Source organism: Brachyistius frenatus, unplaced genomic scaffold, assembly GCF_029030835.1.
Source record: "Brachyistius frenatus isolate BFR_SWC_R1_liver_20210118 unplaced genomic scaffold, ASM2903083v1 Contig_5, whole genome shotgun sequence".
Lineage (NCBI taxonomy): Eukaryota > Metazoa > Chordata > Actinopteri > Embiotocidae > Brachyistius > Brachyistius frenatus.
In genome coordinates, this window is record NW_027210604.1 from 2769023 (window position 1) to 2794225 (window position 25203).

General features: G+C 41.9%; 1 protein-coding gene across 2 annotated transcripts; it reads left to right on the forward strand.

Annotated features, from left to right (window-relative positions):
* The first annotated feature begins 8926 nt into the window (after window positions 1–8926).
* Window positions 8927–21326, forward strand: pitx1 (paired-like homeodomain 1). 2 transcript variants are annotated; one of them, XM_069717582.1, is made up of 4 exons: window positions 8927–8968; window positions 9653–9707; window positions 16151–16353; window positions 20340–21326. In XM_069717582.1, exons 2-4 carry the CDS (start codon window positions 9662–9664, stop codon window positions 20886–20888), a joined length of 798 nt encoding a protein of 265 aa, XP_069573683.1. In that variant the 5' UTR covers window positions 8927–8968; window positions 9653–9661; the 3' UTR covers window positions 20889–21326. The 2 variants fall into 2 exon arrangements, with proteins under 2 accessions (XP_069573683.1, XP_069573673.1); XM_069717572.1 differs by lacking the exons at window positions 8927–8968; window positions 9653–9707 and adding an exon at window positions 14691–14861.
* The last annotated feature ends 3877 nt before the right edge of the window (window positions 21327–25203 follow it).

A 25203-nucleotide genomic window follows, 5' to 3' on the forward strand; every position in this document is an offset into this window, starting at 1 on the left:
GTTGATGGGCAAACACCGCTGAGGCATCAGAGCAAACATGTAGGAGGCTCATTCAACCTCAGTGGTTTTTCTTGATCAATAAGTGACACTTATTTATGACAGAGAAGCTCAAACGTCGCCAAGAACATGTCACCACCACTGGCTAATGTACAGGATGCTGTTCTGATGTATTAGGATCTGAGAAAGAAATGAAATCCACAGGTGGGTTTCTGAAGCCATGCTGTGGTCAGTTCGGGGTTTGTTGTCAGCTCTCTGAACGCTGAGGTGTAAGTCAGCGAGCTGTGTTCATGACTTGCAGACCTGTTCTAGCAGTGCAGCAGTAGTTCTTTGCAATTTAATGACTTTAAAGACAAAAACTCAGGGAACTAAATAAAAGTAAATTCTTTTGACCTGACAGCCGTGTTGCTGCAGGTTTTTCCATCATCATAATTCAAGTACAAATGCAACAAACCTGTAAAAAGAATGTGGGAAATCTAACAAAAGGCAGATTGAGCTTTTAAGCACAAATATTTTGTCTACGATCAGAACAGTAACATTCCTCAGGCTGTCATCAATAATCCCATGCTTTAGAAATATCTCGATAGCCAGGAAATGATGCTTATTGAGTTGAAAAGACGCCAGGAGATCACTCCACCCAGCTGAGATCTACCGTGTCTTGTATATTTTACAGTGACGATGATGATGATATTAAAGAACAGGTTTTCACCGTGAATGACTTTGGAATGACAAAATTGGGAGCAGCTCGTTTGTGTAGCATTATGAGGAATGTGGTAACACAAAAGAAGGAATTTTATCAAATTTCTCTCGATGTATTTCATTTGAACAAAACTGTTGTGACCACCCGACTTGTTCACATCTGGAGAGGAAGGTTTAGGTTTAGCATCAAGATTAGTGAACAGGTTTGCAACATCAGACAACTAGCAAACGGTCTTCAAAGAGAATATGTTCCCGACCTGACCTGGGAGCACCACGGGATCGGCCAGGGGATAAAAAGACAGCTGGGCGACTTTTCTTAGCCTCCTGCAGAAAACAGAAAGACCTCTGAGGGGGCGGTTTCACTGTGGAGTCCAAAACAGATGAAGGTATTAATGTAGCTTATTGCAGTCTAGTTCTCCGAGGTAACATAAACTGCAATGCCAAAGACTTGTGTAAAGGTTTGCAGTTAGGATTGTACTTATGTGTGCTTTCGTTTTTGTTGCTGCGCTAGCTGGCGTGTCTTTTTCTACTCGGCACAGCTCGACTAACCTGTCTGCAGTTACAGACACCTGTTGCACGGGTACCAGAGTAACTCCGCTCAGATGTCGAAATCAGAGTGAGAGAAATCACCTCTCGACTGCGGCGGTGCATACGTGTGTGCGAGTCCGTGTGCTTTGAGGGCACGCAGCTGTACGAGTGCGTGCGTATGCGTGTGTCAGTCTGTGCACATGCACAAGGGGAGTGTGTTTATAACTGTTTACACTCTCCAGGTTCAACCCTTTGCCTGGTTGTTACCCTGAGCAGGCAGGCTGGTACACCGGCAGGCAGGGAGGCCGTGGCAGCTTCTTAATCATCTCTCCCCCTCTTTTTGTTTCTCTTTTGACAGTCCTTCGCTCTTGTGTGACGGCCCACGCCGCCGCCCCGGCCTGCTCACCTTTTCAGGGCTCCTGAAGCGAGACTACTAATGCACTTGCTGCTCTCCTCGCCGCCTCACCGGCCCACCCTGAGCTCCAAACTCCCGTGACAGCGCAGGACGCTCACTTTGTCTCCCGTGTTTGTCCCAAAATTGTTTCAATATGTATTTTTGGGAACGGTAATGTTTGCATAATAAATCTTTGTGTCAGGGGAATACAAAGAGAGCTATAGGTCAAAACCTGGGCGGGTCACTCACTCTCTCTCGCTCTCTCTCTCTCTCTCTCTCTCTCAGCCAGGTTGTTTTTCCAGCCTGCTGTCAGTAGGTTTATACGGACATGTATCAGACCCCGTACAGAGGCTGGAGCTGCCTTCTTCTACGTAACCTTTGGCAGTTCTCACGCCCCGAGTTCCACATGCAGGTACAGCAAGGTGCTGAGTATCTGCAGAGATACACAACGTGAAACAGAGACTGTACACGTACTGTCAACATTTTGTTGCCGTACACTTTTCTGACAAGACCCCGGCCTGTGAACATTTGTGGTTTCCGTGTTCCAGAAAAAAAAAAAAATCCAATTATCAAGCTATGTGCCGAGTAACTTTCAGGTTCTTGGTCCCTATGCCAAATAACTTGACCAAATTTCATTATGTCTAAACAGATATCTTATCACGGGTATCCTGTGAATGCGCCAAAAAGATATTTACAGATATTGTGCACAGCCATAGTGAATTTGAGGCAACGAACAAAGAGGACAGGGGAAGCAAGGCACCTCAAATGATGGAAAGTTGAATGCGGTTACTTTTTCGTAGCTCAAAAAAAATTAGGAAGTGTAGCAGCAGCGATTGGCACAGGCCAAATAAAAAGAGATTTTGGCCCGAGAACGAGTTAATGAACCTGGCAGTGTCCTTCAAAAGGTCAGTGTGACCTCCACCACCAATAAAAACAAACGAATTATGGTGAAATAGGTTCAAATAAACGTTAATGAGTTTATTCTGTTGTAAAGAAACAACATTTTATGATCCATATTTGAATCTGGTTTCGGATTAAAAAAAAATCCCACAAGGTGAAAGGCCAAAACTTGTCAACAAGAATTAATGCCAAGTCCTCCAAGCTAAGCCACAAAATAGGTTGTCAATGCCTTCTAAAAAAAAACAACTGCCAAATGAATATTTTCTGATATGGTGCATCTTGTAGAGACAAAAAAAAAAACTGAGCAGTAATATGCTGGTGTATCGTATTACGAAGATATTTCTTTCAGAGATTGGTAGAGATCAAAAACAGAGGTACAAGAGAGTGAATATTGGACTTAGGTTTACAAGTGGAAAAAAAAAAACCACGACTCCAAATCAGTCATAATGTTAGTCCATAACTGCTTAATGTGTAGATATGAATCAATTTGCTAATAGTAAGTTCAACATGACAACTTCAAAGCTGATGACATGTCAGTGTTGTGATTAACTTGTTTCTGCTGCAGCCAAAGGATCAAGCAAATTAGCTATGTGGTTAATTTATAATAAAGATAGACAGGTGTGAAGAAAGTGCTTAATTTTTTTTTTTTTTAAATCATCTAAATATGAAGAACCAACAAGCCCAGTTCAGACACTTTACTGTAAAACCGAACAGCCCTCCTGTAACCAGAGCAGCTACGTGACCTCAAGGATTTTATCATCGCTCGCTGGTGACAGAAGCCGACTGAGAAGGGGAGACGGGAAGAAAGAGGCGGACGGTTTCCCTCGATGAGCCAGAGAGCTGCATTGAAAACGGGGAAGCAGGCGAAGGGAGAGCAGGGTGATCTTAGTGGGACGGCGCGGGGCAACGCACTCCCAAACACAGCAGAGTGCTATAAGCCTCCGCCATAAATCTCAAAGCTCGTCCACAGCCAAGCTTGTTCCAGCGCCGTGTGCCGCTCCAGAGACCAGAATCCAGATGTTGGAGGGAGACTGTAAATAAAACAATCTATCAAAACTGGGAAGGAAAAAAAAAAAAAAAAAAAAGAGAGAAAAAAGAAAAAAAAAGGAAGATTGTTTTTTTTTTTTCTTTCATGCAACTGATATTGGAAAGCACAAATTTTCGGCCCGTTTTAAATGATTATCACCATAAGCAGGATGTACAGACGCATCATGTCCAATAGAAACTCCCTCAGTGAGGGAAATCAGTACTTTAATCCCATTTGGGACAACACAGATATTATAACACCGTTCGTTCATTGTAGCTCAAGGTGTCTCTGAATACAAAACAGGCCTGTTTCTCTGGATTAGCTTTTATCATTTATAGATGAAGGTGGATTGAAGGGATAAACAGATATGGAAACCTCATTGTGGAATAAATATGAGGCTTAAAATCTTATCGGGCAGAACGCGATGATGTTTTATTGTTTAAAACCTCTGCCTCTGGACATGAACTCCTCCTGGTGAGGGACTGAATCCCGGAAGACCGATGCGTATCCCGTGTCCCCGCGGAGCCTTTCTCAGATTTCAGTTGGCTTGATAACACATGGGAACAAAGAGAGCGGAGCACTCAGACTCCAACTAAACATTTTCATATTAAAGATTTCCCTGCCGTACCACAAAGGGACAATAGTATGTAGGTATTTACACCTACTGCATGTTTGTGTTTGTTTTCCATAACTGAACAAAACTGAAAACCAACCGAGACCAAATTTCATTTCAATTGACAAACACAATTTTGGTGTCCGGGTTTGATCACTTGAAGGATATCAGATGACAGGACGTGTGTGTAGGGGGGGTGGGGGGGATGACACTGTAAAACAGCTGCACAACTGATATCTTACACAATTTTGGGATTTCTGGGAGTTGGGGTCTACAGACTCTTCAAACAGTTACCTGTTGCAGCCATTTGGAGCCGCCACCGTGCACAATAACCTGATGCAGTTTTGGTTCTCAATTCAAGAACGAGAACATTTGGTTCTTCATTTTTAGATCTTAGGCAGTTCCAGCTGATAGTTTACTCATTTTTTTTTTTTTTTTTTAATCTGTGATGAGACTTTTTCTTGAATCAAAATCAGAAAAGAAAGAAATCTTCAAGAGATATTGAAATCAGAAATTAAATATGACCCTTTTTTTTTTTTTTTAACTTAAAAGTTAAAGAAAAGGATAAAAAGACATTTTTAGACCAGTCAACGTGTGTTGCTGACAGAAGGTCGCTGGAGCAGCCAGTTTTGGTGGTCGGCCATTTAAACACTGTACCAAAAGGAAACACGACTTTAGCCAGGCATTAGGTTCACGCTCAGATGAAAAACTGGAAGCTGGACGTCCGATTCTCATCAGCACTAAGCCGAAGAGGGCTGCCGAGTTTGGACAAAGTGGAAAAAAGGGATGATGCCTCCTCTTGAAATGATGATCTATGCACAAGACCTGTTTACGTTGGTAATCTCCGAGCCCTGCGTAATCAAAACATCACTAATTTCACTGCCGATTGGAAACTGTGACATCTGCGTTTTCGACACACTTCAAGGGGGACTGCTTCAAAGAAGAAACAAAAAAAAAAAAAAAAAATTACAAAAAAATACAAAAAGAGGCAACTGGGAAGCATCCATTCCTCATAATAGCCCCAGTGATGAGAGGATGACTTCATCCTTGTCCGCTCACATGTTTTGAAGTGAATGGATATCCATAGTAGTGGAAACTGTATGCGGTAAATATCCCCGCATCGCTTGCTGGCCGTGTGTCTGACGGGCTGTTGTGTATCAGTTGTGAGTATCTGGGCAGGCTGGTTGGGTGTTCGGCTTGTTGACGTGCAGGCAGACTCTGCGGCTCTGCTCCGAGTTAGAGGAGCGGCTGCGACGGTTACAAAAGGCTTTCCATCCTGTCGAGCTGCCCAGCGTCAAGCCCGCAAAAACCCCTCCTGATTGATTCCACAGAGTCTGAACGACCCGCGGTTCACAAGCCCTTCTCTGCTCTTCATTCAGTGGGGAAGCAGGGCTTCCACGTTAAAGGCACCGGTCCCTGCTCTATTCTGATTGTCCTGGATGGGGAGGTTGTTGAGACTCACCGGTGGAGGGGCCACGGTGAAGAGAAAACAAAAATGAAAGGCCTCCTTTTTTTGGGGGGGGGGGAGGGAGGGTTTCCAGAATTATTTATTTATTTATTTTATTGTTTTTTTTTCTTTAGAGATGGGGGGAGGGGTAACGGTGAAAGAAAACTGGTACAGAAAACGCATGAGACTCTGCAAATGTGTGACGCTTCTGTATGTGTTTAATGTATCACAAACACACACACACACACACACACACACACACACACACACACACACACACACACACACACACACACACACACACACACACACACCTACATCCAACCCCTCCAAACTCAAACCGACTCTCGGTGGGGCGTGAGCTTGTTTTCCACCTTTCAAGCTTGTATCAGCCCTTCTGTTATTCAGGAATAACTATTTACGCTGCACAGGTGACCATCAGACAGGTCCTGGCCACAGACACACACCTCCTCCACCCCTTCACACACACACACACACACACACACACACGCACGCACACACGCACGCACGCACACACGCACACTAAATGGGCTAAATAATCCCTCCACCTATTTGCACAGGAGAGAAGAGGCCGCGGCCTCACCTTCAGGGTACTACTTAACTCCTCGAGTCACTCGTTGAGTAATCACAGCATTCTCCTGCCTGCCTAGCGCCTAATTACACCGTGTGCATGTATGCATGCGTGCGTGTGTGTGTGTGTGTGTGTGTGTGTGTGTGTGTGTGTGTGTGTGTGTGTGTGTGTGTGTGTGTGTGTGTGTGTGTGTGTGTGTGTGTGTGTCCGCATGAGTGTGAAAGAGTCATTATTTAGCAATGCAGGCCTCACAGGTTGACAATTACGCAGGCTGATATTGACTTATTACTATTTTTTGGGATACAGTTGCATGCCAAACAGGCTGGGGTCAGTGTTGAGGCCCAACAGGAGCCGCAAGCAGAAAAACATTCCCCAATCGTATCAGGCACCAAGTGGAGACTTTGAGTTGCAATAACGTTAAAATAATTGGTTAAATTAAACTGTAAACGTTAACTTCGAGGTGCATTAAAAGGTTTCACGCTGTTTATTCATTTCTTTTGGCGTAATCGGGACGAATGAATCTCGATTTTGACACGAACATCAAACAAGAGCTGCTCGTGACTGTGAATGGAAGAACTTCCTGCCAGTAAAAAAATTGCCCAAAGTTGTCTGGATTTTCTGCACAGATGCCGGCCTGAGGATTACATCACTCCATCTCCCCAGAACAAATATTGACCGTTTTGATACAGGAGTGACCTGCGTGTGCTCATAAAAAAAAAAAAAAAAAAAAGAAAAGAAAAGAAAGAAAGAGAAGGAAAACAGCTGACGTGAGAGGAGGCGAGAGATGCTTCGGTGTCTCCAACAGGCACCATGGGAAGGAGGTCTGTCCGTGTCCTGGAGTGAGGCCCGCAGCTCCCATTTAATCCCTCCAGGATCCCACTCTCAGAGCCGGGCTTTGCTTTGTGCGCAGCTCTTGGCCGAGTTAAAAAGGAAAGTGTAAGGGTGGGACAAATTTCACACTTTCTCCCGTGTCTCTGGCCAAAAGAAGGAGCTTGTAAAGCGAGCATGTGAAGCTGGAAATATTCTTTGCCACACGGACGCTGCGGTGGTTCCGTGTCGGGGCTGGCTGTGCGTGGGCTGCACGTCTTGGCTGTGGACGTTTGAAATCTGGCCCGAGCGCGCGTTTTGTCTCAAAGATCAACTAGGATGATGCGGGAAGGACTTGCACTGGGTTTCCAGATGTAATTTAAATGATATTTTCTTGTTTTCATTTCATTTCCACTTTAATCTTTAATATTTACACTTTAATATCTGTCCTGGCCTTTTGTCTGCCCACTATTTTACTCTGACATTTTAGGCCTTTTGTTCATTAAATCTGACCAAATCATGAGTTTATTTGCTCTAAGATTCTTTTGTTGTCATTGTTTTTATTCTTTATCTCCCTCTTGCTGCTGCTGCTGCTGCTCAGACACACAAAGGCCTGAGTGTTTTCATCCAGACGTATCTTCCGTGGAAAAACATTTCGCTCTTTATTTTTAAGTTTTGTCTCTTTCTTTCTTTGTAAGGGCACAAACGCCGTTTAGCAGCTCGGCCATATTCCGGCATTGAAGCCACAAAACAAATAAAATACGGCACAATTAAAATGTTTTGATTATCAGGGCAAAAGTAAATATTAGTAAATGTGCAATTAATTGTTAAAAAATCATCTGTTAACAAGGGCTTTGGTTAAAGTGGCCAGACAATTGAATGTTTGCTGATTGGGATAATTATCATGAAGACAAACACTTTTGGTGCCCGCAGACAAACAAAAGACACCTTGCTGTAAATCTACAGAAACGTACGGCTACTGATTGTTTGCATAAAATGTTGTGATTTTTCACGTTTGACAGGCAAAGTAACCAACAGAATATAAAATGCAAATGTGTAACAGAAAACTGGTTTCTGTGTAATTAGTTAAGTTTCAATAATGATCAGTTTTTGATGTGAAATAGATAAATAAATCTAGGAGTATAAGCAAAAATATCAGACACTAGATTTCTTCTGTGTCACTCACAAGACCTTCCGGGCAAAAATAAAAATTTTTCAAGCAGTCTGAAAGTTCAGGACAACTAGTGTGAGTTTACAGAAAATCAGTGAGTGGATTGTACAAAACAAAGCGCATCATAAAAACTCTTAATTCTCAACTTTTCACATTAAAACAGCTTTTCTTCACAGATCACATGCAAATGATAAATTAGCCCATTATTATTATCATCACTAATATTATGAAGTGTAGTAGGCCATTCCTTCATTTTACTCCCGCTGCCTGTAAAAAATAAGGATGAAAATATAATTTCTGTTTGAGATCAGAAAATGAGAGTGGGGATACATTTTGGGATGAAGAAAATTAGTGATAAATGTTAAAAGGAAGAGGAAGAGGAGGAGGGTGACGCCAGGTGAGGAAGACGATAAAGCTATAGTTTAAAATCGAATGAGGATTTTTTTTTTTTTTTTTTTAAAGGGATGATGTAGATGAAGAGTCACTGGGATGAAGATGAGGCTGAAGGTGCAGGAGGATGAAGAGGGTGACAGCGGCGGGGAGGTGGGAGGTGGTGGTGGTGGTGGCGGCGGCAGCGGGAGGTTGCGGTGTCGTGACGTCAACGCGAGGCGTGCAGCGGAGCACTGGCGATGAAAACCAAGGCAGCGCCGCAGAGACAAGCACAGCACTGATTACCGCGGACGCAGCGTTTACGCGCAACCGACGCCAAAGTGGATTTACTGAACACCTGCATGGGGAAGCCGTGACGCTTTATTTATTTATTTTTTTTCTGTCGTCTGCTGGGAACAAACTGGTGAGTAAAACACGCACCTTGTCCCGTCGAGTCGGTGTATTTTAGCTCTGGGAATCGGCCAGAAGGTCGACTGGCATCTCGGTCTCGGCCGTTTCACGTTTCAGATGTTGGAAACATGAGTCATACATGATCCCGAGTTCAGAGTGATAAAGAATAGTAAACGTTGATGAGTTCTGGCTACGTTAAGCAGCGCATGTTGTCGGCTAGTTGAGGGTCAGCGAGGCTGTAGTGACCGTAACGAGGCCGGAGACTGAGTAGATGGAGCTTTACGCATGCACGGCAACAACTCTGGAACTAAACAGCGACAGCGCCTGTAAAAAGTATTAGTTAACCGTTAAAACAGATTCCGTGCTTTTCAGAGTGTTAAAGCATCAGTATCAGCCAGATGTAGCACTACAAACTATTTGTTTTTGTGTTTTATCTCTAATGTGCTCCAGCGAAAATCTGGGACTGACGTTTTAAATGAAAATAAAGTGCAGGCGTGTGCGCGCACTGAAGCACGAAGAGACAGAGAGGTGCCGAGTGAAGATGTACTAATTAACTTCAGTCGATTTACATCGACCTTTCATCTGATTATGATATTAAAACGATTTGCTTAAATAACATTAAATGTGTGGGCCTTCTTTTTTTTTTAAATAATGTGGAGGAAAAAAATTCTCCTGATGTGACTTTCTTGTTTTTCAGGCAACTGGAATGGAACTGAATCTGTCGAAGACTCCGAGTTCTTGTGGGGATCCAGGTACGACTTTTAAATTGTCTCTGAAAGCATTCAAGTTTGTCATTGTTTGAAATGATAATTGTTTGTTTGTAACAAAACTGTGAAGCATGTTTGTAAAGCAGAATAAGGCTGTAATCTTGGTTCGGATCAAAGTCAGAACTCGTTATTGGGGAGGTTTTTTGTTGGGTTTTTTTTGGTCCTGTCCGCGTTCAGACATCTGCTATTAGTTTTTGGTTTTTTTAGACGCAATATGTGGGGAATCTTGCGCAGGGACGTAACTACACGCTGATGTGCGGAATTATCAGATAATGACTTGCAAATAGTGGAGTGCGGAAATCAAATGAAAGCAGACTGAAACATTTTCCATAATGCAGCCGAGTTTCACTGACACAGTATGCTTTGTTTTGTTTTTTGTTGCCGGTTTCTGATGATGACAAGTTATGCATTTAAAAAAGGAAAAACATCGAGCCAGATGGCCAACAAACAAACAAAAAAAAAAAGAACTATATTCTATTTAGAATGAAAACTGTCACTTATTATGTTTGTCTCACAATGCCAAAGTTTTAATACAAAATATAATAAAACGTTTTTCTGGATTTAATGAAAGACCAAAAGGCAGACTTGTGCGTAAAATGGAGACCTGCAAACTTTGAGGGGTTTTAGCCATTTAAATGCCAGACATGCACGTGAGACTGAGACTAATTATGTGCAGCCCATTTTAATCCAATTTTCTTTCAGGAAATAATCATTTATAAGAAACAAACAACCTTGAGCTTAGATTTTAAATACATTTAAACAGCCGACATACGGTTCAGATTGGTTTACAAAGTTTTGCTGTCGTTTGTAGTATTATTTGAAGGCAAAACCTTTTCTTTTTTTTTCCTGCTTTACATTGTAAGTTCACATATTACGGACCAATCCCAACTCAATTCAAGTTTGTTTGTTTTTTTATATATAATAATAAAGCAAACGGATGCTGGGCTGAGTGGTGCAGAACTGGCTTTAGTTCAACAAGGAATGATTTTCAAGGAAATCCTACATATTTTGACTTTTAATTCGATTTTTCTTTTTTCCCTGGGATGGTCATTAAAGGTCGTTTTATTTACACCTTGCACTCCCTCTGTAAAGGTTGTTTGTTGGCTGTCAGACTCCAGGCACAGCGGGCCTTGGACCAAGCAGGGAAACCATCACCAAGGCAATAATCAGCATTGTCCTTCTCCGGTTACTCACCGTGTCCAGTTACATCTCCGCTGCCGTCCCTGCCTTTGAATCTGCACGCCAGCTTTAATTTTCTATATGCTTTGTTTTTCGGCCCCATGGTCAGCTTTACTGTGCTCGCTTGCCTATAGAGAGAAAAATATATATATATATATATATATATATATATACGGAGACTGTATTTTTCGTGTGTGTTTTTGGTGCGTGATTAATGGCGTTCGCCGAGTTTATTTTCACTTCTTGGAGGAAAAATATGAGTGTTTGCATTGCCACTGGCCTTTAACCTGTCCTGCCGGATGGAAAGGCTTTTTAACTCATCCATCACACGCAAGTGCCCTCCAGAGCAGAGGAGGAGCAGGACGCGGGCAGGGATGGAGGCTGAGGAGGGCTGGGTATTTAGATTACCCCCATCTATCAGCCTGTGTTATGGAGAGAGGGAGGTCGAATTCACAAGAGCTCCACCGTGGCAAATATCCATCTACTGCAAATCCCATAATATTCCAATGTGGAGCTCAAGGGTCACTGAGTTTATTCTGTTTTTATTGTGATGTTGTGTGCCTCTCGCAAACAAGATTGCACGAACTTGGCTACGAGAGTTTTAATAATGACGAGTTTTGCAATAATGTCTCTTGTTTTTCCCCAAATCTTTTCTTCAATTTTTTTTTTTAAAATCCCCGTATGTTGACCCACCAGAGCCACAAGCGCTTTTCAATACTACCCCCACTAACTAATAGACCTACGGTTTATTCAGCCTTCACAGCCTGCATAGTAAATACCACCTGCTGATGACCAGGTCCTCGAGGTCACCCATCATTTATCTACTATGCGGGTTTCCACTCATGTTTGGCCGACCTGCTGCAGTTCAATTTGTCTTGTTTTTCTGGGCCAAATGCCTCAAAAGATATTTTACGCACTTAGTTGCAGCTATAAAGCGAGCAAAGCAGGTAGGGGATAGTGGTTTTAATTCACCACGATGCCGCATGCTGGAGCTGGATAATGAAATCATTCTTCTTTCAAATTTCCAAATCACTGGATTGGTCAATTTTATTGTATTTCCTCTGAACTTAAATGTATTCCATATGTACCCAGATTAGTGTGAAAATACAGGCCTGAGCCCCGCTTTTAAAACTTTTCTCTGTGCAAAGCCACTGAACAAATATCGATGGGGGGAAAAAAAAAAAAGGCAAGTGATTGTTAAGAGCTTGCACAATTTTCTTTTGAAAAGGGCCTTCGGGGGAGTTTTCCGGTCGGACGGGGATCTCATGTCAGAAGTCACTGTCACACAATGGCCGAAAACGCCCGAGACTGGCGCCGGTGACAGTCCGAGTCTCAGACGGTGAGGCCCGAGCTGCATGGTGCACATTTCCCTGACATATGTAGATCATAATCCGGGCCACAACAAACCGGCAGGTCAGTCGGTCTCCTGTTGCGGAGAAGACTAAAAAGTAGGCTACTATTACTAGTCTGTAATCCACCTGGAAAAATAAATTAGTAAATTGACCTCATTCAGGCCTATGTTTTTGAGGCGTAATTGAAAAAGAAACGTCTTTCCCTGATTTGTAATTTAGTCACTTAGAGCTGTTTTTACTCAGGAGATTAATAAGGCGGATGAGTTGTGAACGTTTTTCCTGTTTTATTTGAGCAGAAAAGTTCATTTAAATAAAAAAAAAAACGGCCCCTGATTTCGGCGACGGGTCATTTCTTAATTTGAGAATAAGAAATACAGGTTTAAAACTCTGCAGGTTTACTAAAATGATTCAAGCCAGTCATAGAAGAGCTCACGCGGTTCTGACGGTTAGGCTCAATACGTTGAAGTCTCCAAAAAAAAAAAAAAAAAAAAAATGGCTGCGCATAAAACTGAATCCCTGACTCGACTTCCCTCAATGCACCACATCTACCTCAACTGACATTAAGGTGACAGTGGTACGGGCGCTGCTGCGTTTCACAAAATCGGCTAGATCTCTACTTCAGCTGTTGGCGGCCTCGCTGCACATTTCTGCTACGTGTTTCACTCCGGTGCAGCACGCAGCGAGATCGGCAAGTCAACATCTGGACGGAGCTCTCTGTAGCTCTGCACACAGAATGTTCAGAGGATTACAGCTCACTTAACTGCGCTGTGAGGCATTGCAAGCACTGTGCATGCGTGTCCGGGATGACAGATTAAAATCCCTCCTGAAAACACCGCCTTCTGAAAGTACATCATCTTATTTGATCTCACTTTGCAGGCTACCGTTACCTCATTTTAAAGTGAAGCGATACCACAGGAGTTCAATTTGGGTTTAAATTTGGATTCCAAATTGCTCGAATACTTTCAGTTTCAACGTCAAATTTGTTTTTTGTTGTTGTTGTTGTTGTTGTTGTTTTAAACTGATACAAAACAGCCTTTTCTGTGATGATTCTGCATCGACAACAGGCCTCTGCTGGCTGGAGTTGGTGCGTCAGAGCCCCAAAAAAAACACACCAAAAAAAAAAAAACGGACTGAGGTCAAATGTGTCACCAACAGGAGCCTTATTCAGGTGTGATATTAGCGTTCCGTTTGAGCAAAGAGCAGCGCAGGCAGATTTGCTGCCGTCAGATCATTATTCTCTCGTTTTGTAGAAACGACATAATGCTACTCGTCGTGCTAAGCAAAGGATCTGATGCTCCATTCATGAGTCTGAATCGTCCCTTTGTTGAAAATGAATCAATGAGCCGACAGAGCAACTCTTGCACTTTACGCTGCTTTTCATTCAATCACACAATAAACTGAAATCCTCCTGCATCTTTCATGCGGAGGAAACGGTATCTGGGCAGGCCCGCGTTAGATGGCAAATGTTTATTCAGCTCGGTACATATCCGAGATATACATTGTGTGTGCGTGTGTGTGTGTGTGTGTGTGTGTGTGTGTGTGTGTGTGTGTGTGTGTGTGTGTGTGTGCGTGTGTGTGCGTGTGTGTGTGTGTACAAGCGCACCCAGCTGCGTTGCGCTGGATAAATTCCCAAACATGCCTGCACGAATAAAAGGCCCATTTTACTCCAATAGAGCAAAGCATTGCATCGCGCGCTACTTACATCTAAAAAAAATATATATATTAAAAAAAAAAAATTAAAAAAAAAATTGAACACTGCAAGAAATATCCAGCGTAACCAGCTATTCAGTCCGAAAGTGAGCCTTAAAACTCTATTAACAAGTGTGCAAACGTCCACTGGGGGGTGAATACACTCGTAGGGAACAGTACATTTTCTCAAATAGGCATTCACTCCATTTGCAGTTATTTCCTGAGGACTATCGGACATAAAGAAAACGTCCACTTAATTAAAAAAAAAGTTTTGTTTTTTTTTTTTTTCACTGACGTCAGAGCACATCTTGTCCGGGCGGGTGTCTTCTTGCAGCGGGCAGGTTCAGTGGGAGGGACTCCGTTCCGTTTTGGGGAGGTTGCGCGCAGCAGATGGGTGGATCTCGTGTGGGTTGGAGTGCGGTAGCTCCGCTCTCTGTCACAGCGGGTAGAAGCCTTTCCCTGCAGCGGATAGAAGGGAGAACGCTCTGGGCTCGTCACAGCTGCAGAGGAGGGGAACGGGGCCGTGAGATTCTCTTTTTTTTTTTTTTTTTTTTGATCGTCTCCAAGTCGTGGAAGAACAAACCCTCTCGTGGAAATTTCTCCCTGCGTGGTCGTGGTGTGCGTCTTGACAGCGAGTGGATTTTTTTTTTTTTTTTTTTTGTAGCGTAGCTGCTGAGGAAAGCTTTTGTGCACCCCCCCAGGATTCACCGCAGGTTTCCTTTTTTTTTTTTTTTTTTTTTTTTTGTATTTACGCATCCTTCTCTTCAAGGTGGGATGAATTTGGACAGAATCGCAGAGGCAGTGAGAGCGCCGCCGCCCCGCGATGTGGCCCCCGCGTTTCATTTACAGAGAACTTCAAACAGCAGTCGAGAAACTTTAGAGAACTCAAGCACCGAGTCTTCTGACACGGAGTTGGCAGGTACACGAAGTCGGAGTGCTTTTAGCAACTCGATTCCTTCTTCTTGAGTGCAATAACAGTTTATTTTTTTACGTCGCCGTGAGCACGTTTACGGCGGGCTGTCAAGCGAGGCATCCCCGGCAGTTTTACGCAGCAAAAGGGAGACGGAATATTTGAACTTGTAATGTTCCAGGCGTTTGCTCGATTTGATTTCGTACGCGACGGTGGATAAATTACACCAAAACACAATTGCGGCCAAAAAAAAAAATATATATATATTTGGTCGTTTTCTGTTTTCTAGTTTAATGCGCAAGAAATGCAGAGCAAGGAGAAAAGTCGAGTTTTGGTACACCCCGCTTTTTTTGTTTATTGCGCAGGCTGAACCAAACGCTTGGCAGGAACCCGAGGTCTGTCAGGGAAAAATGTGCACAACAGCCTGGCCTGCAATCAGTGAATGCATTAAAACGAACTATAAATATTGGGCCCGTCCACCAGTCCAAACTAAAAGCCAGAAGGTCTGTGTTAACAATTCCTGGAGGCGCTTTTTGTTCTAGAACTTTTTTTATATATATATTTTTTGAAAAAAACAAAAACAAAGGCCTATTCATCTCCGTGTAAATCCACATGAGGAATACGTGAGCAAATATGAGTGAAGGTCATTTATTTCTCAGTGTGTATGTTGACATTATTTAGGGGGTTTACGTTAAAAAAAAATTATGTTGAGACTAAAGTGTATTCTTACTTCTTTTTTTTTTTTTTTTTGGCAAATATTCAAGATACTCTTCCCTTTTTGTGACTGACCTTTGCACGTCGGGGCCCCTTCAATTTAACGAGGCAATCTTGTTAGGACACGGATACACGATAGCAGTTGGGAGATAAGGAGAGGGCAGAACTCGTCGTAAAGAAAGTAATATTGAACTCTGCGTGTAAACAAAGGCAGATCCAATCGTGTATGAAAGAATCGACGCAAAACTACGTGACAGGGTTGTAAATATTTGGCTTTAATGTGTCACTTCGCCCTCTGAGGCTCGATTACGCGACTGCATTTGTAGATCGTTTAAAGCTGTATTCGCCTTATTTCTTGCCGGCAGTCCTTTTTCTTTTGTTATAGTTGACAAAAGGTGTTGTTTTGTGCGCGTTGCCGGGTTTCATTCCGGTCTGAAATATTTAACTGTTAAAGCGTCAATGCAAAAAAAAAAAAAAAACAACAACAACAACAAAAAAAAGTCCCTTATTTGCATGCTATTCAAAGCACCCGCGTAATAGGTGCAAACGTACAGTTATTTCACCCTGAACCCTGTTGTCCGCAGAAAAGGAGAGGAGCGCTGAACACAGGAGCGATGACGGGAACGCGGACGACCCCAAGAAGAAGAAACAGCGGCGGCAGCGGACTCACTTCACCAGCCAGCAGCTGCAGGAGCTGGAGGCCACTTTCCAGAGGAACCGCTACCCGGACATGAGCACCAGGGAGGAGATCGCCGTGTGGACCAACCTGACCGAGGCCAGAGTCCGGGTAAGAGGCCGACAGGCAGGCCAGCCGTGCGTGCAAGTGCGTGCAAGTGCGCGTTCAAAAAAAAAAAACGACTAAAGAAAAAGATACTTCATCACAAATAGAGCATAGAGTTATTAAGTAACTGCCTAAAGTAAGTCATTTCAAAACGCGTGACCCAAATCAATAACGGGACGTTCAGTTATAATTACCCCCCCCCCCCCAATTGTAACGATATCGACTAAATACAAAGTCATTATGCCATTTTTTAATTTTTTTTAATATACAAAAAACGTGAGGCTCGAGGTTTAGAATAACATTGTGTAGGTGTGCTAAATGCATGGCCTACAACGTGTGCACCACTAACATTTTGATGACAAAAAGTGACCATATTTGAAGAAAACTTGGTAGAAAAATCTCCCTCACTGGAGGTTTTCGGAGACTCAATTTCCCCACCATTTATAACATACTGCAAGGTCAAGCTGATATCGGTTGTTATACCCGACAACATTACGGCCCGTGTTTTAAATACCGTTCCTCATTTCCCCGGAACGACCTGCGCTCCAACCGAAGTGAAAATCCGGCCTTTTTAACGCAGTTTGTGTCAAATCCTCCATCTTAGAAACTCTAAACGTCTCAAGAAGTCATAAACTAGATCCGAGATATAATTCAGACACTTTTCAGAACATGCGTTGACAAAAACAAAAAAAAAAAAAAAACTGGGAGCTTTTCAAAAGCGTTAACAGATATTACGCTGCAGTCACCCCTGACTGACAGCTACGGTGCATCCAAAAAAGTAAACTCTCCCTATTCGTGCACCTCGTGACAGTCGTATTTATTTTAATATAATTGATATTAAAAAAATTAAGCAGAGATGCAAGATGTCTAATTTGGCTTTGTTGGAAATGGAACATCCTTTTTTTTAAATTATTATTATTATTTTTTTTAATCTGCGCTGCCAATAGAGCCAATGGATGTCCTTTGATGACATCATCACCATCATCTGGACCCTTATTTCTCTCCACGGAAGAGACTCGTGTCGCCAAATCTGTAACCCGTTTAATGAATAGGAGCAGATTATTATATTTATTCAGGCCACGGAAGATGTCTTAGCGTCCAGGAGGATACGTTTAATAACGTAGGGGACAAAAACCTTGAATTAATCCCACTGAATAGATTTTTAAATCAGAGGAGATTTTTTTTGATTTAACGTCTATTTAAAGTAGCAAATAGTTTCTTTCTTTTTTTTTTTTAAACTTTTCTATGAGTGCAGAATATTCTGACTTCGATGGAAGCTGTTATTACAAACAAGCATTCAAAACAAAAACAAAAAAAAACACTCGTAAGAAACGCGTGTTAAACACCAAACAATTGCAGTTGGTTTTCATTTACACCAACTGGCGCCTGACAGCCCGTCCTTGCAAAAAAAACAAAAAAAAAAATCCACCGTCTCCAATTGCATAAAAAAATGCACTACAGCTATTTAAACCGCTGGGGGGGGGAAAAAAAAAAAAAAAGGGAAAAAGTCCCAGAACAAGTTTAGAGAGCCGGCTTTTCATTTCTGGGGCCAAAGGAAGGGTGCGTTTCAAACAGTGCAGCCTTTTATTTTGGCGGAATAAAAAAGAAAACATTGTAAAGCGCGTGGCGTGACACGGGAGCAGCGTGACTGATTCAAGACTGAGCATTTCATGAAATGTGACATTTCGAAGTGTTTTGGAGTCACCCTTTTAGGCCATTCGTGTTTAATTAAACTTGTCATATAAATTACATGAAGATTTGTGAGGGCCGGTATTTAGAATTTGATCATTGTTTGATTGGGTGTTTGTTTTTTTTAACGAGGTTTTTTTTTTTGCCTCGTTAACATGAAATTAAAACCCTAAGTAGGCTACTTTTTCTTTTTGTTGTTGTTGTTGTTGTTGTTGTTGTTGTTGCTGCTGCTCGGTGCAGGAACCTCCAGCCTCACACTGAAATGCAGCCCGGTGTGTTTCCTCCACTGCTCTCGGTCTACATCGCTCATGTCTCTGTGGACAATTTGTCGGCAGCACTCTGTTCCCCCGCGCCACTATAAATAGACTCCACGGGTCCGTCTGATGATACAACTTGTAAACTGTTTCTTTTATGAATTAAAAATGACTTGCAGAGTGCCGACGGACGGATGGTTTTGTCAGGTTTCGGTGAGGATATCCAGAAGCCCGTTTTCGGATTCATTCGTTTTGAATCCCTGTGTTGTTTAATTACATTTTAACCAGCCTAACCCATGAATTAATACAAACTCATTCTGCGGGCGTTCATTTTTTTTTTTTTTTTTTACTTGCAGGCGAAAGAAATTTCATGTGGACGAAGGGAATTAACGACAATTCCCCTTATTGGCTCAAAACAAATATGTTTCGATTGTTTTCTTTGATTTGTGCAGGCTAACTTAGAATCAACGTTTGAAAAAAAAAATTAAAAAAAATTAATTCAATTATGAAAAAAAAAATCGAATTGAATTGCAGGAATGAAACTAGATTTTCAGTGTACCAAATTCAAAATAAATTTGAAAGAGGCTACGGTGTTCCATTGAACTCGTGAAAGGCCGATACCTATATAAAGATTGGCACCACAAGTTTGTAATTTAGTTTAGTTTCCGATCTTAAGCACTGACCAGGGCTCATTAAATATAGGCTACTTCCTTCTCATGTAATTAGATATTAAAAAAAAAAAAAACCTTTAATAAAAAACAAACAATTGAACAAAACATAAACACTTTTGAACCATCCTGTCACCGTTTCATCTTCCACAGTTAACTTCAAGCTTTTGTTTTCAGTCACGCTAATTTTGTGCAAATTACAGGGTCGTTTTACTGGATCGTTTTGAAGCGGAGCGGCAGAAGCTGCTCTTTTCATTTGAATCGAGTCTTCGATGCAGCAAACCGGGCGGATTGTTGGAATTTAAATACGACAGACCCTCAGACCGAGTCTGATTTCTTCACTAGGGGAACAGATAAGAGCTAAACAGCGGCAATACAAATCCCCATGTGGTCATGTACTACATTTTAATTAAAAAAAAAAATTAAAAAAAATTAAAAAAAATTAAAAATTTACAGGCTATTTGAAAGACCCTAATAGATTTGTGAATATAGATTTAACATTGATTTAAAAAAAAGAAAAAGAAAAAAAGGATAGATTTATTGAGCCCAACTGAAAGGACTACAAACGGGGGGGGAAATGATGCGTGTTTGCCTACTTAACTGATCAAAATTTAAAAAAAAAAAATGCAGCTTCAGCATCATTGTATGAGTGGAGTTTTTAGTTCATTTAAAACTGCAGCTTAAAAGTTTAGATTTTGTTGTAGGGCCTGTAAATGTGGCTCTAAAATGTTTATCTCGAAATTAAATATTAAAAGTAGTTTCACCACTCATGTTAATTTGGAGTAACATGCAATTATCATTCATTAAAATTTTCTTAATTTTTTTTTTTTTTTTTAATCAATTTATCCATTTATTTGCAAATATAACAACATAATTTCGTATCTCTTAAAGTGTGTCCAACGGCCTAAATGACAACACACACACTGGAGGCAGCAACACAAGTTTGTGCACAGAAAGTATAGATCAACAGTTTTATTATATTAAAAAAAAATAATATAGAAAATAGTACATTGTTGTTTTGAATGGGAGGTTGTATTTCACAACTTGATCTGACACATCTGAGATACTTCCTGGGTTCATGATTGTGATACTGGTTTACCATTTGGAGATTTTGGGCTTTGGTGGACGACAAAAACAAAATGTGGAACTTCAAGCGTTTTTTTTGGGACTATTATTAGGGGGCCCGTTTCCTCACTAAGCCCTCATGTCACACTGCTCCAACTATGCTGTTGCTGATGTCCACAGCTCTGTGTGTGTGTGTGTGTGTGTGTGTGTGTGTGTGTGTGTGTGTGTGTGTGTGTGTGTGTGTGTGTGTGTGTGTGTGTGTGTGTGTGTGTGTGTGTGTGTGTGTGTGTGTGTGTGTGTGTGTGTCTCCTTGCAGGTGTGGTTCAAAAACCGCCGGGCCAAGTGGAGGAAGCGGGAGCGGAACCAGCAGATGGACCTGTGCAAGAACAGCTACCTGCCGCAGTTCAGCGGCCTCATGCAGCCCTACGACGACATGTACCCGGCTTACACCTACAACAACTGGACCAACAAGGGCCTGACCCCGGCGCCGCTGTCCACCAAGAACTTCACCTTCTTCAATTCCATGAGTCCCCTCACATCGCAGTCCATGTTCTCAGCACCCAACTCCATCTCCTCCATGACCATGGCCTCCGGGATGGGCCACTCCGCCGTGCCGGGCATGCCCACCCCGGGTCTCAACAACATTAGCAACCTGAACGGCATCGGGACGTCCGGCATCAACTCAGCCATGTCATCGTCCGCGTGTCCGTACGGGCCCCCCGGCTCTCCGTACAGCGTTTACCGGGACACTTGCAACTCCAGCCTGGCCACTCTCAGACTCAAATCCAAACAGCATCCAACGTTCGGATACAGTGGGCTGCAGAGCCCCGGGTCGAGCCTGAACGCCTGTCAATACAACAGCTGACGGGCCAAAAGCGGGACCCGAATACTACAAATATAAATATGTGATAAAAGGACACGGTGTCAGAGCTTATGGGCTACCTGCGGATGGGGGAAAAAAAAATTAAAAAAATTAAAAAAAAAATCAAAGACAACTAAAATGGATTAGTTGCAATCATTTTTCGGAAAAAAAAAAAAAAAAAAAAAGGAAATATGGATAATGCGGGTTACATGTGTTTACCAATGAACTTGCACAGCAATTTAAAATGTCCAGGTTTTTTGGATTTTTTTTTTTTTTTTTTTTTTTTTTTTAATGATGAAGACGTGTCACATTGCTGCATTGTACATATCTAAATGTAAATATATACAGGCCTAACATATGAAACAGACGATGGGATGTTCTCTTGTTTTTTTTTTTTGGTGTTTTTTTTTTTGCGCTTGCTTGCTTTTGAAGACTGACTGAGGGGGGAGGTGTGGGGAGTAGGGGGTGGGGGTGGGGGCAGAGGGGGTCTCGACCAAAACAAGGATTTGAAACACAAAATAAAAGGTGTCAAGCTGAATGAATCCAGACTCGATGAGGAAAAACAAAAAAAATAAGAACACTAGCCTATATACTGTACATATTTTATACTGCTTTCTGTGTGCTTTCTATTTACAGCATATGCAGGGTGCCGCCGGCCCGTTTGAAATGTTTTGCATTTTGTTGGATGAAATAGAAAAGAAGAAGAAGAAGAAGAAGAAAAAAAAAAAAAAAAAACCCGCATGCTTAACTCGAGTGCAACGTGTTTTGTACAATGCTGTAAGACTTTGCAGAAGTAAGTGCATTAGCCTAAACTGTATACAAAAAGGTGATTCAAAGTCCTCATGTGTTTATGGTAACATGTTTGTTTGAATAAACTGCAGGAAAAGAGAGGTTTATTTCAAGTACATGTTTTAGGGGAGTCATTGTTTAACGAGACGAGCCACAGGGGGGCAAATACCCCCCCCCCCCCAACCACCACCAAAAAAAAGAAAGAAAAAAAAGAAAAGAGGAGCAAAATAAATAACTGCAGCGCACTGATCCACTCAGTTTAACAGGATTTTTTTTTTTTTTTTTTTCTCAGAATAATGAAGATGTTTAAGGATTATTGGGACTAACCAGTAGTTACCTGGGCTTTAACCAAGCTATTTCATTCCCCCCCTTTATTCAGTTTGAAGTTTATTCCCTTTACAAATCACTCTCGTTTTTACTTTATTGCACGTCAAATTCCATTTTGTCTGGAGAGAAAAATAAATGCAGAGTCAATACACATCTTCATTATAAGCGTCACTGTCTAAAATCTTCCTTAAAATTATGGGCTGTTATTTTTCGGTCCGTGTGATAATCACCATAACTGACAGCTCGGTGCGTAAATAAACGCATCCCTGATTTATTTTTTTTCCTAAAATATATAGATATAGATCCAGGGTTGTTTTTTTTTTTTTTTTTTACTTAACTTTGCTCATATCACCCTCACGGCATGACATGAGATGAAATTCGGGCTCTTTCTGACTGACACACACACACACACACACACACACACACACACACACACACACACACACACACACACACACACACACACACACACACACACACACACACACACACACACACAGAGTTTAAAGTCCCCCTCCACACAAAACGCTTGTTTTTAGTGTTATTTCTCTCAGATGTTGGAGCTTCACTGTGTGTCTACAAAGCTGATTGCAAATTCAAGGTTTGTCCGATCTCAACTAAAAAGCCGAGCTGACAGTTTTACCTGCCGAGCCAATCCCGGCGCAAAAAGCAACTCACACCAGCGGAAATATGAGGTCTGGATTGCACATTTATTCACTTTCAGCAATCTGGGAGACGTCTCAAATCTACCTGGGAAACTTTTTAAAAAGTAAAAACATTTGCATATTCATATTTTGGAGTGTTCAATGGGGGAGGAGGCATAGTTGCATTTTTGGCAAATTCCTAAACCAGGCAATAGACCTGAGACTTATTATTCAAAGAAGATTTTTTATTTTTTTTATTTCTTTGCCTGGAGGGCATCTTTAAGCAGCAATTTGATGCTTGTCAGCCCGGGGTGATAACATCCAACCTGCATATTTCACACTAATTACAGGAAGATAAAAGCAGCTTATGTGCAAGGTGAAGCCGTTTATTTCCCAAAGTGTTTATCTGAGCTGCAGAAAAGGCACCTCAGAAACCACATCATACCTCTCTCGTTTGGCGACAATCCCGCAAACGTCTGACAAAGTGCACACAAAATGAATTCAGTCAATACCGTATCTTGTTTTCTCACACCTGCAGAAATCTCCATATCTATATTACTCACCATTAGACTGATATTAGTGCGCTATGCAGAAATGACTGTGTGCTTAGACTGATAGTGCTCTGTGCATGGAGGATGTTAGGATTACAGTTAACTCTTTATTGAACCATCAAACGTAAAACAGTTTTTTTTTTAATGACTAATAAAACAGCCTAATGCGGAAAAGAAGAACATTTGTAAAACATTGTTAAACCTACAGCGTCACAAGTCAACAAACTCTAATGTAAACCAGTATCTGAAGGTCTTATAGTGAGTTTTAACATCCTAATACTGTTAAAACACGGTGTGCTTCACTTTTAACTCCTCCTTTTTTGGGTTTTGTTTCCAATAATCCTTCACTTTATAAAGGCTTTGGATAAAAGTAAGTTTATATTGACATTAGGTTGTCCCTTTTTTTTTAATTAGTTTTTTTTTTTATCTTACAACATTCCTATAGAAACATTTGATTATAACCTGGAGCATGTTTCTGATACTCAAAAGTGAGTTTATCTTGACTTTACTGGTGGCGTTGGTTATTTTTCTCAAAGTTTATGTTAAACTAAGGGGCCATTTTGGGAAATCTCGCTTATAATGACCATAAAAGTTAGTGTGTCTCGCTCAAAACCAAGTTCACCTTGGCATTCATGCACTTTTGCTATGAAGTATGTTTTTGGTCATTCATATCCTTCCCATCATATTCTACGGTATACATGTGACGAGTCTGACATTTAAGTTAAGTTAGATATACCGCATTTATTTTGGTGACTTTATTTCCCTCAGACAGACATATCGCGCATATAATTCCCTTTAATTTATTGGCCTCAAACATAACTCGGTGTCACAGCTTTACTGGAGCGATTTTGTCGTTGAGGTTTCACCATTCACAACAAGTCACAACAGTAACACTGAGCAGCGCGCGCCGCTTCAAATTCTTTCCCTGGGCGCGCCCGCGTGCACGGCGGGGCAGAGCGTTTACTCAGCGCGGTCATGCGCACCGCCTGTAATTGCAGCTATCCGCTTTGATTTGAAAATGTTTGACGGGGAGGACAAAGCGCACTCGAGGCTCACCGTGATTGGCAACAAAAACAAAGCGCGGGAGCTGTCGTAAATGTTGCCCGTAATAACTGGCTCCAGTCATCAATGAAGCCGCGCGGCGACGTGAACGCGCCTCAGCCCGGAGGGCAAAGTTCAACCCGCTGCTCGGGAGCAGGTAAATATTTGAACTGGAGTTTCTCTGGTCAGGAAATCCCCACCGCTCCTAAATTACTAGAGATACAGCAGAGGAATAGAATAGAATAGAATAGAATAGAATAGAATAGAATAGAATAGAATAGAATAGAATAGAATAGAATAGAATAGAATAGCTATACAGGTGGTTGAGTTGTTAGGTTAACTAAACGTACAGTGGGTGCCAATATATCTACATCCACACGCCTACAGGTAGCGGGGAGGCCGGAAACATGGCACCAAACTGAACGTTTAACCAAAACTTAACATGTAATGTAATTTGGGGAAAACGGGAAATTTCCCCAACTGGGAATGTTCCACTTCCTCGTTTAGGGTGTTCACATACGGACAACGAGGGGCATTATGGCCACCGCATAAAATGTGCTCCATTTCTGCTCTCACAAAGCAGAAAAGTGACAAACAACGTCGTCATCATTGACACAAACCAACGCAACATTTTGTCTTGAGATCAACAGGGGCCCCCCACTGTATAGTTTTCACCCCGGGGCCCCATAAGAGTTTAATGCAGCCGTGGTGGAAGTTTAGTGTCAGGAAAAAGAGTCGGCGGGTATTTGCAGATAGACTTTGTGGTTGCATAAAACGAGGCAGGATCGTTCTCCTTTTTTTTTTTTTATCATTAAGAAAAGAATGATGTCTTCATTAAGGCGGCATATATTATCCATAATTACATGCTTAACACAAGTGTCTGACAGGCCGACTTTACGCCACCATGACCTAATAACAGCCTGAAACCTTTACTCGAAGGCGTAGAGGGAACGTCAACTACATTCC

Bases quoted from the DNA above. Each gene is read 5' to 3' on its own strand.
- pitx1 (XM_069717572.1), top strand. From the start codon at position 14,717: ATGAATTTGGACAGAATCGCAGAGGCAGTGAGAGCGCCGCCGCCCCGC. The intron at 14,862-16,150 runs GTACACGAAGTC...TGTTGTCCGCAG, and splicing joins TTCTGACACGGAGTTGGCAG to AAAAGGAGAGGAGCGCTGAA. The intron at 16,354-20,339 runs GTAAGAGGCCGA...GTCTCCTTGCAG, and splicing joins TGACCGAGGCCAGAGTCCGG to GTGTGGTTCAAAAACCGCCG.